The following is a 19,406-nucleotide window of genomic DNA, read 5'->3' on the forward strand; positions in this document are numbered from 1 at the left end:
GTGCTGTCCAAATTTTTTTGGTATGGCACCCAGTTTGTGGTTAACTCCTGGGATCACCATGACTGGTTTACACCACAATCTTTCAACTTTGATATTCAGGTCATGTTATATTGTGATCTTCTCCAGTTCTTTGACTTCTATTCTGCTATTTCCTGCTATTGCCATATCAATTATTCACACCTTTTTCTTTTTAACCACAGTTAAATCTGGTGTGTTATGAATCAAGACTTTATCAATTTGTATTAGTAAATCCTGAAATATTGTAACCTGCTCATTTTGGACTATTCAACTCTTCTGCTCAATTTTTCATTACTGGTACATGATAATTTTAAAGATGTTCCAGTGAATCATTTTGGCAACTGTTTTATGTCGTTGTTTATAATCTGTTTGTGCAAACTTCTTGCAAGAGCTGAGCATGTGATCTATTTTTTTCTACTTCTTTGCGCAATCTACAGTTTGAATCATGAGATGATTTTTTTTCAATTCTGATTTTGATTGAATAGCTTGTTCTTGAGAAGTCAATATCTAGCCTTCAATTTCTTTTTTGAGTGTTTCAGTTTAAACGATTGCCAGATTTTATCTTTATCCACTTTCTGCTTGCTCTTTTGTAGACAGTAACCATGTAATGCTTTTCCTTACCAATATTCTGTACATGCTTTTATTTTATTATTTCAATATTCATGTTTTTTCCTGTACTTTGATTAAGTTCGAATTTTAAATTTACAACAATGCTTGTTCTTGGCTGTCTTTTACATAATCAGCCCATGCATGTGTTTCTTCTTTGACAGTCAGTTTGACCGGAAGTAAATCTCTGCCTCCATTTCTGCAGGACAAGTATAATCTATCAATATCGTTACACGGATGTACCCTGTTTTCCCAAAAATATGACATATCCTGAAAGTAAGCCCTAGCTTGTTTTTTACACATGCGCCCAATTTTTACAACCACTCCCAAAATAAGCCCTAATTAAGATCCCACCTAGTCCAGAGTGGACGGGTAAAAATTAAGCTAGGGTGGGGGTGGTGGAGCTGCCCTACTACTTACCTTTGGACAGTTATAGCCAGGCCTCACATACCCCGACACCTGCCTTGCTGGCCCATTTCTTCTGCAGCTGATAACAAAACTCAGGATTGATCTGGAGTTCTGTTATTGGCTGCAGAAGCCTTCAGGAAAGCCTTGCTGGCTGCAGAAGAAGAAGTTCCTGAAGGCCTCTGACAGCGAAAAGGAGGCCGGGGGGCGACGTATATAAGTGAGGTTAGTCAGTGGATGACATCCCCCCAAAATAAGACCTGGTAACTCTTTGGTGGCAATATATATATATATATATAAGACAAGGTCTTATTTTGGGGAAAATACGGTAATTGTGAATAGTCATCAGTTCTCTTGTTTACAGTCCAAATTGTCTAGTTCAACTTTTGTCGAGTTAATAATTCCAATAGTGTATTGTTTCTCAGATATGACCCAGCTTTGGATATGGATAGCTTTAATGGTGTTTCTATGATTCGATTTTGTCTTCAGCACTTTTTGCACTCTTTGAACGCGTTCTTTAGTAATCACATTTTTTGCTTGATGTTATCCAACTGTAAAATGCCCAGATACTGATAGGCTTCATCCAATTGGCTCCCGATGGTTTTGGCCATTTGGTATTTCAATTCCATTACTGTTTGTGATTTTACCCTGCTTTATTGCTACTGCAGCACATTTCCCTAGGCTGAATTCCATTGCTATATCTTTGCTAAAAATTCTTATAGTGTATGAACGAAACAAACAAAATGCTAAAAAGTTATGATATTGACGTAGTTACTTACCAAGCACATTACATTATATTAAAATATCTTTACCATCCCCAAGGCATGCCACAACTTTTGAGCACCCCTAATGTTTGGAAATTGAAAGTTGAAAAATTTAACACACTCTAGACTATGTCGACTGGATTTTGATTCCTGATTTTCCATAAAGCTTCAGATCATCCATGTGTACCAAAAGTGAGATTTATTAGCACATTTTGCTAACACTTGTTTTCTTCAAAATCACTGAAAATGGGATCATGGCAATGACAAATAATAAAAATGATAATCAGTCACCTGGAAGATGCCTCTTCTAATGTTGACAAGCTCTTTTTTTCCCATTTCTAACCCCGGTTCTGTCTGCCACAACTTCATTATTTTTTTCTATAAACATTCTAATTTTTATTGACACCAATTGTTTCCAAACATTTAATGAACCTACTATATGGTAATGAACCAAACACTTTTTAAATAATCCCTGAAGGAGATGGGCAATCTAGAAACACAAAATAAGAATAACATAAATAATCCTGATCTTATGTAAATTGGTTTTCTGGCATTTGCAATTTTCCAAAATATTTTATAATCATAAATTGATGTTCTGTATCTCTGCTTTACTTTTTATTTTCTTTCTGTTCTACTGGAAGGATATTATTTTTTTCTAAATATTCTTGGATTTTGCCCAGTATTATGCCTATGAATAAAAATAATAGATGGAACCAAAAAATAAATTCTATTATATGCAGTTAATATAATTACCCTCCCCCAATCATATATTTGATTTATTTTTCAGCTGCATTAAAAACGAAAATGTGCACCTTCTACAGCTTTTGGATAACTGTGGCAAGCCACCTGTGGTCTTGGTGTTGAATATATTCAGTATTTTGATGGTTAGGCTTATTAAAAGTGCCAGGATATGCAGATTTACAGTGAAAAGAAAAGAAAGAGGAGAAGGAAAGATGCAAACATGTAAAGATTTGAAAAATGTTCAAGAATCTGATGATGGAATAGTAAAAATAAATGGAATTTTTTTAAAAAAAAACTAAAGTGAGCAATGGTAAAATCTAACCAAAAGAATCTATGCAAGGCTACAACTTATAGTATTTCAGTAATTGGAATTTAACTGCCGACTGATAAAAAGATGCAGTGGAACAGAAATAAACTTTATATTTCATATTTATTTTGTATAGTTCAAGCTATTATATATACTCCTACTTCCTCCCCCCAACAACAGTAGCCCTGTGAACTGGGTTGGGCTAAGAGAGAGAGGGACTGGCCTGAAGTCACCCATTGCCTAAGGCAGGACTAGGACTTACTCCCCTAGTTTCTACTGTAGTTCAGTATCTTAACTCCTGCACCAAACTAGTGTTTAAGGTGCACATAACAGTAGGGAAAAAGAGTGAGCAGAAAGGAGGAAAAGCCATCAACTGAAAGTCATAAATAGAAAGTGGGGAAAAGATGTAAAAAGTGAAACAACCAAAAGCCATTTTAAAAAATGCAAGAAAAGCAGATGGAAACCAGTTGATCAATTCAAGATTGTTCAACAGAAAGAAAAGGAACATAGATGCAAAACAAATTATGTTTATATAGGAAGACAAAAAAAAGTGGGGGGGGGGAGGAACCCAGAAGCAATTGGTTGTAAAAATTTCAGATAGATATTTCTGAGTAGGTGGAATTGCTCTTCTCTGCATGGAATGATGAATCATCCCTCACAGTTCTTGGAAAAGGCAGCCAAGCCTCAGCTTTGGACTTATGCCCCAAGAGGCCCAAAGCGTTTCATGTAGTGCAGGTGGAATTCCTCCCGCCCTGCTGGACGATGAATCATGAATCTAAGATACAGCAATTTAATTTCCATGAGCACCACATTATAAGATTATTAAACATTTAATCTCCTGGGCTGTAGCAGAGAGGCTTATGGATATGGATGGGTCTAAAGTGTGTGTGGTCTGCAGATGGCATTTGAATGCAGTGCAGACTCCTGAAATAGGAAGGAGGCAGCTGAGGACAATCCTTAAAGACAACAGTGTGAAGCAACCTAGAATTTTGCTCCCATTTGTACCCCAGTCACATCCATGATTAGTGTGTTCTGGTTAAGCTAAAGAATGGACAGCTGTACTTTTTAAAGAAATTGTAATCAGGGCAACTTAGCAAAGGGCGGGCTGGATTTCCTTGCCATTTTAGGAAGTGCATCTGGCACAATGACACTAAGACTAAGAGAATCAGTGTTAGGATTTGCACTTTGCTTGCACTGAATCATAGGCATCTACTCTGTATGGTGCACCTTCTGTTTTGAAGGTTGACAGTTACACTGGCCTGTGTGATTAGTAAGGGACCAGGTGCATCAAAGGAAATTTTGGGACTACAAAATCTGATAAAGGGTCTTTTTTTCTGTTTGGCACAGTTCTTGCATTCTTTTTATTGATCGGGAATTATTCCTAAGTTCCCACCCCCAAATATTGATTAATGCATGCAATTGCTCAACAATTAAAAAAAAACTTTCTCAGATCAGCTATGCAGAGAGATATAATAGCCAGGTGCTTAAGGAACAGAAGTAGCTATATTGGAATATTTCTTGCTGTATTATTCCAATCTGTGAAGAAAGCAGATTGCTCTCCGCCAAAATGAACAGGAACCTGTCACATTGCAAACCTTACTTTAGGTTCAGCCAGCCCAGTTACTAGTAGTCTTTAAAAAATCTGCACAGTTCAGGAAGTACTTTTCATTTTGCTGGTGTTGTTTTAAAGGAAGTGGCAAGGACTGCAACTAGACTCTTTCTGCATGTAAAGCACGTACTCTGTGGGCAAAGCTGATGCCTGCAAAGCAGTCTTGCAGCATAGAGGCTTAACCTGCAGCGTAGGAGGTGAATGAAGCTTGTCAAGGCAACCCAAGTGTCTCCTCCCAAGTGTATTAACCAAGCCCACAACCTCTGTACTTAGGAAGGTCATAAGTATATTGGTAAAACAGAACATTTGTTTTCTTTTAAGTTATGTTTCGATAAATACTTTATTACAATCATAATTAAAAAGAAAATGAAGCATTTTCTTTGTGCACATTCCTCTTATTTTAAATCAAGAGATTTAAAATCGGAGAGATGAGGCAATGGGGATCACTCTAACTGCAGATAGAATGTGATGTTAATATAATTAAACATACTAAAAGTAAATTTGTGTTGGATTTAATTTTCACTATCCAGAATTTCAGAGCCATTTTATATGGGCCTATTTCTTCTGGATTCTTTTGAATTTTGATAGATTCAAAGGCTGGTGCAGCCTTCAGCCTGGTGAAAATCGCACATTCCTTTCTACAGTGAGCTACAAACCTGAATAGTTTGCATGTTTTCTCTTGTCCTAGTACAGGGGTGGGCAAACATTTTGGCTCGGGGCCGCATTGACTTTTAAAATTTGACAGATGGGCCGGGTCAGCACAAGATTTTTTGGGAATCGCCCCCCACCCTTCCCCCCTTTTCCTCCTTCCCCTCCCTCGGAGGCCCCTGAGTCAGGAGTTGCTACCGCCGGCGCAGCTCGCGCGGCTCCAGTCCCGCGTTGCCTCAGGAAGGGAAAGGCAAAAAGGAAGAGCCGCGGCGGTGCTTTGCAACGGCAGCAGCGGCTCCTGGTTTTGCCTTTCCTTCCCAAGGCAACGCAGGACTGGAGGCGCGTGAGCTGCGCCGACGTAGCAACTCCTGACAGCCCCAGCCGGATACCTGAGCAGAGCCTGGGCGGTGGAGCGGAGGCCGCTGAGCGGCAGGAAAAGGGAGCTGGGCCAGCCACAGACCAGCCTGTGTGCAACACGCCGCCGCCAGGCCCCGGCGAGGAAAGCAGTGGGCATTCCCGGGCGCGCAGCGGGTGTCTCTTTGGCCGGCCCGATTTTTTTCAGCGGAATATCATGCCTGGCGCCCGCGAGTTAAAACGAAGCCGAAAGTTGCTGGGAAGTTGCTCGGGTGCTGGGAGCAGGCTTTTAAAGTGCCGCCCGAGCAGGACCGCCGAGCCGGGAAACGGGGCACCAAGGCAGGGCAAGGCTCCACCAGCAGCGGCCTAGCTTTAGGTGGCTCCAAGCAGCCCGCCCGCCCGCCGGGTGGAACCTTTCCGCTCCTCGGCGGGAAGACGCTCCAGCCTGCAAGCTTTGCCTTTGCAAAGTTTAAGCCTGGAAGCCCGGAAAAAAAGGGGATCAGCAGGGATTCACCTTCGGAGAGGTCGCACTCGAAGGTGATTTCGAACTCCCAGCCGAGGCCTTTGCAAATTTCTTTTCTTTCCTACCCCTAGATCGCTCCGCACTGTTTTGCAGCTTTGGGGGCCACGCGGCACAGGGCAATACGCCACACCCAGCGATTTTTTCAGGGCGGGCCGGATTGGACAGACCAATGGCAGTGATTTTTTTCAGGGCGGGCCAGATTGGACAGACCAATGGAAGTGATTTTTTTCAGGGCGGGCCGCATTGGACAGACCAATGGCAGTGATTTTTTTTCAGGGGCGGGCCGCATTGGACAGACCAACGGGCCGGATGTGGCCCCGGGCCGTAGTTTGCCCACCCCTGTCCTAGTAGCTGAGGGTGACATATAGTGGGATCCACTTAAGTCACCAATCGCCGAGAAATAATACACCTCTACTCAAGCCAGAATCCCTCTTCAGGGATTCTTAACCAATCTCTTAACGTCGCAGCTAAGAAATGATTTGTCTATTTGTTTTATCTCTTTGTTTTTGCTCTTGATTTGCTTTCCTCCAGATGTGTGAGACTTAGACAAGGAGATAGAAGATGACACAAAGCTGGTGGGAGAGAGGACTACAGGCTCAAGGTTCAAAAGGATTTTGATAAAGTTGAATGTTCGGCCCCACCAAAAGTGCTATTCAGTCGTAAGAAATATAAGGGTTTACATTTAGGCAGGATAAACCAGATACAAAAGTTTACGATAAGTAGTTTCCTGGCTTGGCACTACCTTTTGTTTGAATGACCTGGGAGTATGGGAGATCACAGATTAAGCACACAGATTACAGATTAAGTGTAATGTGACTGCCAAAAGGGGTACTGCAATCTTGGGCTGCATTAGGAGAGGTATAATGTTGAGATCAGAGGAAATGATAGTTCTGCTAAGCACAGTTGCAGTTGCTAATCTCAGTTGTGATTGTGAAATAGATCTACCTGTTTATAAAATATATAAATATGTCAATGTCAGTGAAGATTCTCAGTCATCCATGTAGAGTTGTCTGGAATTTGAGTGATGACAACTGGACTTCTTTTGTTGCTGGTTTGAAACTTTCACTGCTTATCCTTCTTCAACCTGAGCAAGTAGAGGGAGGTTTTGTTTCACACCTATATGTCCTCCAGGGAGGTTTTGTTTCGCACCTAATCTATTGATTTGATTGGTTGAGGGAAGAGTGGGGGAATGCACTTATGCCAAAGTGGAAAATCCTTCCCTGAATAGAAGTTAAGGCTTTGGAAACAACCTGTCTCCCATTTTTTATGCATTTTTTTATTGAGAACCACTTCATAAGGTTCACTAGGAAGGCCTCCCTGGGATAAAGGAGTTGAAATATTTACACTCCATTGACTCTGCCTACTCATATATGCTGACATGACTCAACTTCCAGTAAATATGCCACTGTATTTATTTTGGAGATGCAAAATTGTCCCTCTTTCACGGGAGAATCTACAGTTCTGATTTAAACAAAGAAGTCTGAATCAACTGAATCCTACAGAGACCAGGATGAAAGATAGCTTGATCAAAGAATGTTTACCTTTTCAAAGCCCATATGGCATCTGTGCATAAATAAATTGAAGTCTGGAGCTATTTTAACTGTGAAGAAAGAGGACAACATAAAGCTAACTGGTGATGCACAACAACAACCCATCTGGCACTGTGTGGCACTTCTACTAAGTTTCATTGTGTCAGATGTTGTTCAGAGAATAGTGATTTGTAAAATTTGGCACACAGACTTCAGGTATTCTGTTCTCATAACAACTGGCACACTAGCAAAAATAATCCCAGAGCCTGGAGACTGAGCTATTTGAAGATGTCTCCCCAAAATAAATTCTGTACATTATAATAGCACACTGTTTTCAGACTTGGCAATTTGAAGATATATGGACTTCAACTCCCAGAATTTCCCAGCCAACACACTGAAAGAACTTAGTTTGACTTGCTTTTATTTTACAGGGTTTTTATCAGGTATGTCACACATAAAAAACAGGGGGCTGTTTGTCTTTACTGTCATGTCACCATCTTGACTTTTTAGAATATAATAGAATAATAGAGTTGGAAAGGACCTTATCCAACCCTCTGCTCAAACAGGAGACACTATACCATTTCAGAAAAATGATTGTCCAGTCCCTTTTTGAAAGCCTCCAGTGATGCAGCAACCGTGTTAGGAAATTTCTTCTTAGTTCTAGGTTGCTTCTTTCCTTGGTTAGTTTCTATCCATTGTTTTTTCTCTTGTCTTTTGGCACTTTGGAAAAGAATTTGGTCCCCTTGTCTTTGTAGGAGTCCCTCAAATATTGGAACATTGCTAACATGTCTCCCCTCATCCTTCTTTTCATTAGACTAAACATACCCAATTCTTGAAAATATTTTTTGCATGTTTTAGCCTCCACACCCCACTGATCATTCTTGTTGTTCTTCTCTGCACTCTTTCCATTTTTATATTGTGACCAGAACTGGTGGCAGTATTCCAAGTATGATCTTAGAATAGAATAGAATGAGCTAGAAGGGACCTTGGAGGTCTTCTAGTCCACCCCCTGCACAAAAGCAGGAGAACCTATACCATTTCAGATAAGTGACTGTCTAGCTTTGTAAAGTGATACTAGGACTTCATGTGATCTTGATTCTCTCCCTCTATTAACGCAGCCTTGAATTGCGTTAGCTTTTTTTTTTTTGGCTGCTACCGCAACTTGGTTGGCTCATATTTAAGTGATTGTCCACTAGAACTCCAAGATCCCTTTCACAGTTACTGGCATTAAGCCAAGTTTCACCTAGTCTGTACCTACACAGTTTTTCTTGCCTAAGTGTAAAACCTTACTTTTGACTATACTCTGTAGATAACTCTGGTTGTTACTGCTCCAAGCCTTGGGAAAGCAAGATTGAGTATGCTTGAGTCTTTTTTTTTCCTTTGAAATTCATTGTCTGTTCTTTTGCATCCTGTTTGATGCTACTGTCAAACTCGTGTGCACAATGATATGCTCTCTTATTAGCTATCTGTCTGTTGGCCATATTATCTACTACTATAATCAAAAAAACGATTCCCAGAAACATTGCGCTATATTCTCTAACATTCAGTATGATGTTTTGCTTCGCTTCTATTTATCCTATTAATCTCTACATTTAGTATGCCAAAAGAGGTTTTAATAGTGCTTTGATAAACTGGAATGCTTATTCGTATTCTATAAATACAGTAGCCATATGTCCTTTATTATAAGGGTCAGACCTTTATTTCAGTAATCTGCCCTTTAGATTTATTCAGTTTAATGATTTCCTTGATTTTGCTCTTGAATTTTCCTTTGTGAAGCAAAGTTACAAACGTACTTTTTTTTCATCCTTATGAACCTGTTTCAGAGTTGCCCTCTTTTCAGGCTTCTGCTTTATTTTTCCAAGAAAATGTGGTGATTGTATCTATAATGTGGCAGGATAGGCAGCAATTAAGGCAAAGAGGCCATTTCAGCAAATGGAGCTAGAAAATTTATAGCATCTGTCTCAAGAGAGATCTCCAGCATGGTTGCTTGGATTTACCTCAGGATGGTTTTGTGGGTTTTTTTGTTTTGCTTGGGTGAGATTTCTGAAAAGGTTTAAAAACTAGCAGGACCATTACCTTTCAGCAAATGTGTTCATTAATTGGCATTCATTTGATCAGAGTTTCTCAACCGTGGCAACATTAAACAGGATGGAGAATTCTGGGAGTTGAAGTCCACACGTTTTAACATTGCCAACGTTGAGAAACGCTGGATTAGTTGTCGCTTTTGCCTCTCTTAACAAAAATGGAATTTGATTTGGCAAGATCTGCCAGACTTGCCTGAACCACCTGCCCTCAGAAAGGAGGATTGTTGAAGTGAATCCTTCGTCCCTCCCAGTCGCACAGGTTGAGGGATAGAGCCGCAATATGCTGGTTGAAGAATTGCTCAGCAGTGAGATAGGTGGCATATAAATTAAATAAATAAATGCTCACATTGTTGGTTGTACCTTTCTCCGTCTCAAACATGAGAGAACTATACAGCCCCGTTGATCATAATCTCTAAAAGATGATAATAAGAAACCAAATTCCTGTTTTGCTGTAGATATTTAAGTACAGGTAGTCCTCAATTTATGACCACAACATATGACTCCAGGACACTGAACCCATCATAAATACGAATTAGTTGCCAAGCGCCTGAAATTTGATCGTGTGACCACGGGGACGCTGCAACTGTCATTAGTGTGAAAAATGATCATGTCATTTTTTTTCAGTGCCGTTTTACGTTGAATGGTCACGAAATGAACTGTTGTAAGTTGAGAACTACTTGTAGAGTTAAACATGTATGTGGAAACCTGATGCACGGGACAAATAAAAGGGCTCTCTATGGCAATCGTGAATCACTTTGGACTTTCTATAATTTTATTTTTGAAGAAAAAAGAGCTGGTTCTCTCTTAGGGCCTAAGCTACAGTAACTTCTTCTGTCCCCCCCCTTCCCCATTATATATTTCCAAAACAGATTTTTAATGATAATTTAGCAGATTGTTTCCTGCTACCATAGGAGATTGTTCTGTTGGCAAGAACCACAAGTGCTTGGCAAAAAAATAAAATCAACCAGAAAGTACCATCAGATTCCGGATTTGGCATAAACCGGAGGTTTGATTAATCTCAAGAGCCAGGCCACCAGCCAGTTTTACTGTGGGTTCTAGAAAGGAAATGAGGACAGTATCTTCTATGGCTCAACAGCTGATCGTAAAAAGCAGTTGATTAAAAATGTAAAAGACTGCAGTGTGGAAAACTAAACCAAGCAGCTGCCCTCTCAGCTTTCTATCCCTGCTGCTACTTCTGGGGATGAATGCAAAGAGATCCAAAGCAAGGGCAAAGGTAACTTGAGGTGGAGGAGGGGGAATCATTACATCAGTGGGATGCACAGCTCCCTCCCAGTACAGTTGTGCCCTCTGGCAAGAGATTCAACAAAGCGTGTTGGCCTCATGAGCTCTTGTTGCAGAGTCTTTATGTGCAAAAGTAAGAGTAGGTTCTATGGTAAAATGACAAAGAACCTGTGGACACACTGCTACAGCAAAAGTGCTGGAGGTGCTTTAGGTATGACAAGATGCTAGGTATGACAAGGTGAGATGTTGCAAAAAGTTACTTGATAAGAAGATTTGGGCAAGGTCTTTGACAGAGTGGATAGGCCGGTATGTTTCAAACTTGGCCAGTTTAAGATGTGTGGACTTCAACTCCTAGAATTTCTCAGCCAGTATTACTTTACGTGTGTGATCTTAACGTTGCCAAGTTTGAAAACACTAGAATAGACAATATGCTATTCTAAAATATATCAGAGATGAGATGCATTCTTACAATGCTGCACGTCTTGTTTTCTTTGCTAGGGAAAATAACATGTATAAGCCAGACCACTGAAGCTTTTGTTTCAAATCTTTGATTGTTTTTGTAGGATTTTTATCCCTTTTTAGAAATTTGTGGGCACTGCCAATATGGACGATCAAGCATATTTTTATTTCAGTAAAATAAACTTAGAAACTCGATTGTGTATTGGCCATCTCGAAGATCAAGAGTTGGGCCACTCTTTTGTGTATAAAAAGTATGAAAGAAGAAAATAGAGAAAAGTTTAATAGAAAGATTAGTAAGATTTTATGAGCATCTGATTGTGGATAAGAAGTTTAGAAGGTGGTGGTGACCTAGCCTTTTGCCTTTTGCCAATTTTTCTCAGTTCTTCTGATGGCAACTTGCATCAGCTACAGCATGGGTGTCAAACTTGCATCATCACGGCAGTGTCGCGTGATGCATCAGGACTTTTTTCCCCCTTTGCTAAACTGAGCGGGGTCAGGGTGAGTTTGACACCCCTGAGCTACAGCCAACATGGCTAGTAATTCAGGATGAAGGCAGTTCAGAACACGGGAAAGGCATTATTTGGAGAAAAAATGAGATCTTTTAACAATTGGAAGGCTATCCTAATTTTGGACGTAGTCTTTGTTCACTTACTGAGAGAATTTTATTTTCCACGTAACAACTTGAACCTTGGAGAGAAAAAGAGAGAGAATGCCTTGAGGATTTTTTTAACCAAACAACCAATTCCATATCTGACTATTCTGTTATTGGATAATCATCACATTATTCCTTGTCAGAATGCAAATAGAGGTTAATTATTTGCCAATTATTTTTAGTTTGGCCATAACTATGAATTCCCAAGTGAACACTTTCCATACGTTGTGGGACTTAATTTTTGTGATTATGTGGTTGCCTGCCTAATTCAGATCTGGCTGCAGACTTTCCTTTTATACCTGATTCATGTGTGAGAAGTAGTTGTTGCAACTGAAAGCTTGGTTACCTTATTCTTTAGCAAAATGTGGCCTCTCACTAATCATATGAGACAAACAACTTCTAGAGTGACTTCTCTTTCCATCTTAGCAAATTAAGGAAATTTCCATCTTAGCAAATTAAGGAAATTAAGCAAATTTCTCCAAATTGCATCTATGCAGCTCTGCTTTTGACTCTCTCAATAGTTGCCTGATTTTGCTTTTGTTTTAATTTATTTATTTGTTTGTTTTTTGTCTTCCCAGGAACTGGAAGTGCTTCTCTCTCTCATGCCATCATCAGGACAATTGCTCCAACTGGGCATCTGTATACAGTGGAGTTCCATCAACAGAGAGCTGAAAAAGCAGTAGAGGAGTTTGAAGAGCACAAAGTGGGGCATTTGGTGACAGTCAAGACCCAGGATGTTTGCAAAAATGGCTTTGGTGTCACCAACATTGCAGATGCAGTGTTTCTGGACATTCCATCCCCATGGGAAGCTGTAGGCCATGCCAAACTAGCATTAAAACATGAAGGTATGTGTCTTTTTCAAAACTACCGTGTTTCTCCAACAATACAGCCTCCCCCAATAGGAAGTCCCAGCATGTTTTAAAGGCATAAAATGAAATTAAGCCCCTCCCACCAAATTAAGGCCTATATTAAACATGCGAAATGGGGGGGAATGGTGGGGGGGGGGGCTTGCAGTTAGGAAGTACTTTTGTTGCATACCCAGATATGGTGCTGCCTGCGTTGACCTCGGCATTGGTGGGGCACTTCGTATCAGGAGACCTTCTGCCACCATTGCTTTCCCTTCTCCCTGTGCTGCCGCGGTGTTTAGAGCAACGCCGTGGCATTTGGCGCAGCCACGCTGTGTTTGGTGCAGCCACGCGGGGCCAGCCAGGGCTCCTCCCTGCAACCAGAGCCTGGCGGAGACACTCAGCTTCAGGCGCTCCTGTTGCCGCCTTCCCGGGCATCGTTTGAAGGCAAAGCCCATTCTTTTAAAAATGACGCCCTACTACCGGTACGACAAAGCCTTCCCTGCCCAAGAGGGCAGCCCAACCCCACATGGGGAGGCAAATGATGCCTGGGAAGGTGGCAACAGGAGCGCCTGAAGCCAAGTGTCTCCGCCAGGCTCCGGTTGCAGGGAGGAGGCATGGCCAGCCCTGCATGGCTGTACCAAATGCCGCGTGGCTGCGCCAAACGCCGTGGCGTTGCTCTAAACGCCGCGGCAGCACGGGGAGAAGGGAAAGCAACGGTGGCAGAAGGTCTCCTGATACGAAGTGCCCCACCAATGCCAAGGTCAACATCCAAGCCATCACCGCCCGCCCGAGGATGCAAGGGGGGAAATTAAGTCACCCCCGAAAAGACGGCCTAGCCATTTTTTCGGGGGTCCAAAAAAAAAAAAAAGGCCCGGCCTTATTTTGTGAGAAACACGGTACTTGCTGCATAATTTATTCCAACCTCTTACCTTCTAGATGTGTTGAGTAAAAACTTCTGTCATGCAACTGAACATAGATATCTTGCTGGATAGCTGTGATGGGAATTGTATTCCAATACATTTGGAGGATAATAGGTTGGGAAAAGATAGTCTAGGAAGGGTTATTACTATGATTTGATACATGTTTTGCAAGATTTGGAGTCTAGGTGATTTCAGAATTTCCCAAACTTGTCTTACCTTCAGTCATTCTTCCTAACTCCTAACTTCCTAATTCATAGGATTATGCCACAGGATACAGTGAAACCAGAAAATCATCAGCTTGATGTATTAGAATGATTGGTACCTGTCTGTGAGAGATCATCTAATTTCACAAATTGAATGCCTTACTTCAGAGACTGTTAATTAATTTAAATAACCATAATAAAAATGCTAGGGGCTTTTCAACAAGCAGCAAGAGGAAGAAAACAACTTTCTCCCACTGGTTTGTCTTTGATTACCAATTGTAGCTGGCTTATGCATAATAGAAAACGCTCTTGAACTTCTGTCAAGCGTATTCTAGCTGAACTACAAGTGTGTGGGAAGACATAGTAGCATAAGTTGCTGAATGTAAATGTTCTCTGACAATTTGTTAATAGCATTCATATGTGTGACACACACACACACACACACACACACAGACAATTCCTTTCTCCTAATAATTCTGAGATTCAATGGCACTTTTGTTTCTATTTCTTATGAACCTTTAGCTTCAGTCCAGATCAGCATACTTTGTTTGTTTGTTTATTTGTTTATATATTTATTCAATCAATTTCTGTAACCGCCCATCTCTGTCAGTGGCTCTGAGCAGCCTACAGTTCAGAAAATTCATTACAATTAAAAATACTAAAAATATTTTAAAACAATAAAATGAGTAAATTACTAAAAATGACCGGATCAAATATACATGGGAGCAAGATTCTTTGCCAGTTAGCAATACAATCAGGAAAAACATTCAGCCCATAGGCACAGGAACATAGCCAGATTTTTACAGGGTTTATGAAAGGCTAACAGGGTTGGGGCCATTCTAACTTCCAAAGGGAGAATGTTCTGAGGAAAAAGCTTGTCTTCTGGCTACTGCCAGCTGACATTCTTTGACGGATGGGATCTGCAATGTGTCCATTCTGCTCGATCTGGTAGGACAGGTAGAGATGGTTGGAAAAAGGCTACCTCAGCTACCCCAGTCCCAAGTGATGTAGGGCTTTAACACACTGGTAACCAGTGCAATTCATGCAAAAGTGGTGTTACCTGTGCTGTTTATCTGCCATTGTTTACTACCTGCACAGCTGCACTCTGCACTGCATTCTGCATCAATTGAAGTTCCTGAATGGCAGTCCCATGTATAGACTATATGTAGTCTAACCTAGAGGTTACAAGGGCATGAGCAGGGCCTCCTGATCACAGTATGGGCACAATTGGGGCACCACTTGAAAGTCTGCAAGGGCCCTCCTAGCCTTGGCTGTCACCTGCTCTTCAAGCAGGGGCTGTGAATCCAGGAGGATCCTCAGGTCTGTCTGGGGCAGTGCAACCAATCCAGAACCAAAGCTGAAAGAACATTGTCTCAGAGGCATCCAAATACCCACATCCACTCTGTCGTGCTAAAGTTGAGTCAGAGCCCATTTTACCTCATCCCGTCCCCAATCGTCTCCAGACACAGGACTTAAGGGCCCTAAACTAGATATAAAAGCTGGATGTTGTCAGTATATTGATGATATCTCACCCCAAACTGATGGATCACCTCACCCAGCGGTGTCATATAAATGTTAAATTAGGAGAAAGAACAGAACTATGAGGCATCTCTCAAAATAGGATCCATGGGCTGGATATCTCTCCCTCTATCAGCACTGACTGGAACTGGCCCCAGAGAAAGAGGAAGTACCACAGTACACTGCTGCCTACCCCTAGTGATCAGAGCTGCCCAAAAGGATACCGTGATCGATGATATCAAACATCACTGAAAAGTCAAGAAGAGCCAGGGTGTATGCACTACCTGTATCCCTCTCTTGCTAGGATGAGAGCGATCTATGCCGACTCAGTCCCAAATCCTGGTTTGGTTTGAATCCCCACTGAAAGTAATCTGGATAATCTGTCTCATCCAGGATTCTCTGAAGCTGCCTTGTGACCACTCTCTTTACAACCTTCCCTAGAAAGGGGAGATTGGAAACCAAATAAAATTTGCCTGGATTAGCTGGGTCGAGTGATGGTCCTTTGAGGAGGGGGCATACCATTGCCTCTTTAAGAGCCGGGGGGAGAGATCACTCCTCCTCTCAAGCAGGCGTTAACCGTTGCCCAGACCCACTCATTCATCCCCTCCAGTGAGGTCTTAATTATCCAGGAGGAACACAGATCTAAGACGCAAGTGGCCAAACTAGCATCCAAGAGACCTCTGTCCACTTTCTCAGGTTCCATGACCTCAAACTCTTCCCACTCTACCTTGCAAGATGTAGCCACCGCCATCTCCATTGACTCTGCTATATGGTGACCCTTTAGTTGGCCTTTGGCATTGTTTCCCAAAACAGGACCACTGGGCAATTATAAGCAGACACAATAGAGGCAGAGAAGTAGTTATGTTGCACCATACTTATCACCACAAGATAGGCCTTAATAGTGGCTCTAGCTCATTCCCAGTCATCTTTGTTCTTTTTCTTTTGCCGGCAACACTCTAGGCATCTCTTAGCCTGCTATTATAGGCACTTTATGTGATCTGCTCATGGATAGTTATCTCTCCATGATAATAATCTTAAGCAATGCATGATCTACAAGCTTGAATGGATCACTAGCGAAATGATCATGAGTTGGAGCCAAAGAAGTGTAAATGGAAGGAAACATAGAGCCACTTGCACTAATCTGCAAAACAATTGCATAGCTGCTTTAGAATATAAATTCAATAGTAATTTGTGTTGGCTTTCTGAATAGTTGTACAAAGTGCACAGTAAATTATACAAAAGATTTTGCAGTGTCATTTTGTTTAGCACAATTATCAAATAGCTATCTTGCGGAATGGAAGTCATCCTTTACATAAAAAATGGTAGAACATTTCCTTTCTATTATTGTTCCCACATTTAGCTACCTTAAATACAAGAGAACTGATGGCTTATGCCAAATGGAGACTAAAGATTTATTATTCTCTTCTATCCAGTTCTCCTGATCCAAAACATATTTATATAACCAATCAGGGATAACTGACTTTTGGGGAATTCTATAATCTTATACCTGGATATAAATCCCTCTATGCAGAATAAATGCTGTTAATGTATTTTAAATCCTGTGTTGTTTCACAGCAGATGTCTTGGAATGCCTCCATTAGCTCTTTTTTTGTTCTAGAAACCACCTGATTTCCTGGACTTAGCTTAAATTGTGTTGATCTTTTATTCGGAATAATTTGAGCAGAGACTAATGTAACAGGATTTTGGAACTATAGAAGGATGCTCCCATCATCCCATGAAGGCTAGAACATTGGATCTGTTAAAGGTCATCCATGTTTTAATTTCAAGCAAAATGCCCACGTTATCAGTTAAGCTTGAATAAAATGTTCATAGCATGTTAATGTAATTAATTTCTCAGATCCAGCTGAATTGAATCACTTCGTTGCTTTGGGCATGATGAGGATACTTGAGAGCTTCCACTTACTGTATACTGGATTTGTGATTTGGACATAACGTTGTTTCCTCATCCACAACATTGCATGTCCTATTATCTGGATAGAATATTGATTGATTGCTCCTGTTGATTTAAATCCAGCCAGATTGTGTAATGAGAGGAGACCTTTGTTAATGGTGGTATTGTAGACAAGAAGGCTCTTTTCCTTTCAATTCAACTTATAGTGGAGAGTGGCATTTATATGGGAGAGGCTCGAGTCCATGGGTGTCAAACTTGCCGCATCATGTTGCCGTTCTGTGACATATCGTGACTTTTTTCACTTCACGGAGCTGGGGGGGTCTGGCCTGCGTGTAATGCATGCGGCTTGCAGGCCACCAGTTTGATACCCCTGCTCTCATCTTTTGGGATCAGATCATGTCAATGTCCATGAGATCACATCATTGAGATTGATGGGAGTTTGTCTTAAGTACAGTATGTTGGCAGCTGGACATGTAACCTAACTTCCATTGCCTCTTGGGTAAATAATTAATTTATACAGACTAGATCATCAAAATAAACCCCTATATCCTACTGTTTCATGCTAGTGGCCTTAAGATGCAACTGCTTTCTTAGATGAGCAAATTGTATTGTATTGAAGTATTATAGGCTGAATAATTCAGCAAATCTTGCCAACTATTTCCAAAATTAGATGCTTTTTGTTAGTTCTCAGCAGGAAAAATACCAGTGAGTATTTTGTACTTATTCATCAGAATTCTTAGGACCAAACTGTATGAGAAGGAGCCTTTCATGTCATTAGCAATTGTGTGGATGGATTTTAGAAAGTAAATACCAGGTCATGCTCTCATCCGTCCACCACTAACCTAGAGAGGAGCAAATTGGAGAATGTTGCTCTCAGCTAAATGTTAACTGTGATCTATGCATATACCATTCTTTTTGGCAGAGGGTGTTAATTTTTATTTTACAAATTCTACAAGTCCCTAACAAGGAGGTAAAGAGGAAGAATACATTTTCCTCCACTGCTTTGATTCAGTCCTGATCTCTGAAAAGCTTTGCTCATTATTTTAATAGGCTGAGAGTTAATGGTCTGTTAAGCTTACATCTATTGCTTCTATTCCTGTCCTTAGAATGCTTTGACCTCCCTCCCAACCTATTATATTGCAAAGAGCTGGAAGAATTAAAAATAACGCTTGCCGTGCTTTTTTGCAAGCCCTTATTTTCTGCCTACGGTGGTCTTCATTTTTGGAATTCTGGAGGATCCCAAAGAGGTTGCACTGCAGATTTTGCTTCCTTGATGAACTTGCATAATCTCTCTGTTCCCTTCATCCCCTTTTTAGCATCTGCTGATAAATATTTTTCATTACATTCATTAGAGTACCTTGATTTTGGTTTCAATTCAATGTCAAAAAACTTCTTTAGGCTATCAATATACAGTAGAGGATGCTCAACTATATGTAGAAGATATAGACACAGTGTTTGATTGAATTGTCATGGAGATTTCTTGCTATGTGTTTCATCAATGACAACCCTAGATCCATTTCAGTTTCTGATTCATTCATGTTTCCAACAAATGAATGGGATGTTGAACTGAAGTCCATGATCATTGCTTATCCCAGGCGAGATCAAGGGCCATTTTGTTCAGGAAAAACAATAGTGAGTTTTGTTGTACCTAGCAGGTGGAGCTTAAGAGTCTGATTCTGAATTTGCATTAAATACAGAATTACCCTAAATAATTGGGGAGAGGGATGCATGCATCTGGGGTTATACCATTTTAATAATAATATTTAGTGATTTTCACACTATCTACTTACAGTAAGAGAATTTATCAGAACTTTGTAGAATAGACCAATATTGTTACTATCTTAGAAACATGCTGCTAGTAACAGTTAATAGAGGAAAAATTGTGCTTCGGTGATATAATATGTGTTTGCGTAACTCCATATGTATTAAATAACTCCAAACAGAGATAGATACAGAGATAGATTTTGATACTCAAATCAGTATCAAATTTCATTTTGATACTCACTCAGTGTCAGCTGATACAGGTAGTCCTGAACTTATTGGAACTGGAAGTTCCATCGCTAA

General features: G+C 40.7%; 1 protein-coding gene across 4 annotated transcripts in view; it reads left to right on the forward strand.

Annotated features, from left to right (window-relative positions):
- The window catches only part of TRMT61A (tRNA methyltransferase 61A), a 59,503-nt gene that overhangs the window by 16,985 nt on the left and 23,112 nt on the right, over window positions 1–19,406 (forward strand). For all 4 annotated transcript variants that reach the window (XM_026670082.2, XM_087952236.1, XM_087952237.1 and 1 more), the window contains exon 3: window positions 12,520–12,786. In XM_026670082.2, coding sequence (XP_026525867.1) covers window positions 12,520–12,786 — 267 coding nt within the window. The remainder of the gene's footprint in view (window positions 1–12,519; window positions 12,787–19,406) is intronic.

The sequence above is a fragment of the Notechis scutatus genome, chromosome 1 (genome assembly GCF_049901735.1).
Source record: "Notechis scutatus isolate UNSWTSFEM ecotype Mainland chromosome 1, rNotScu1.2, whole genome shotgun sequence".
NCBI classification, from domain to species: domain Eukaryota; kingdom Metazoa; phylum Chordata; class Lepidosauria; order Squamata; family Elapidae; genus Notechis; species Notechis scutatus.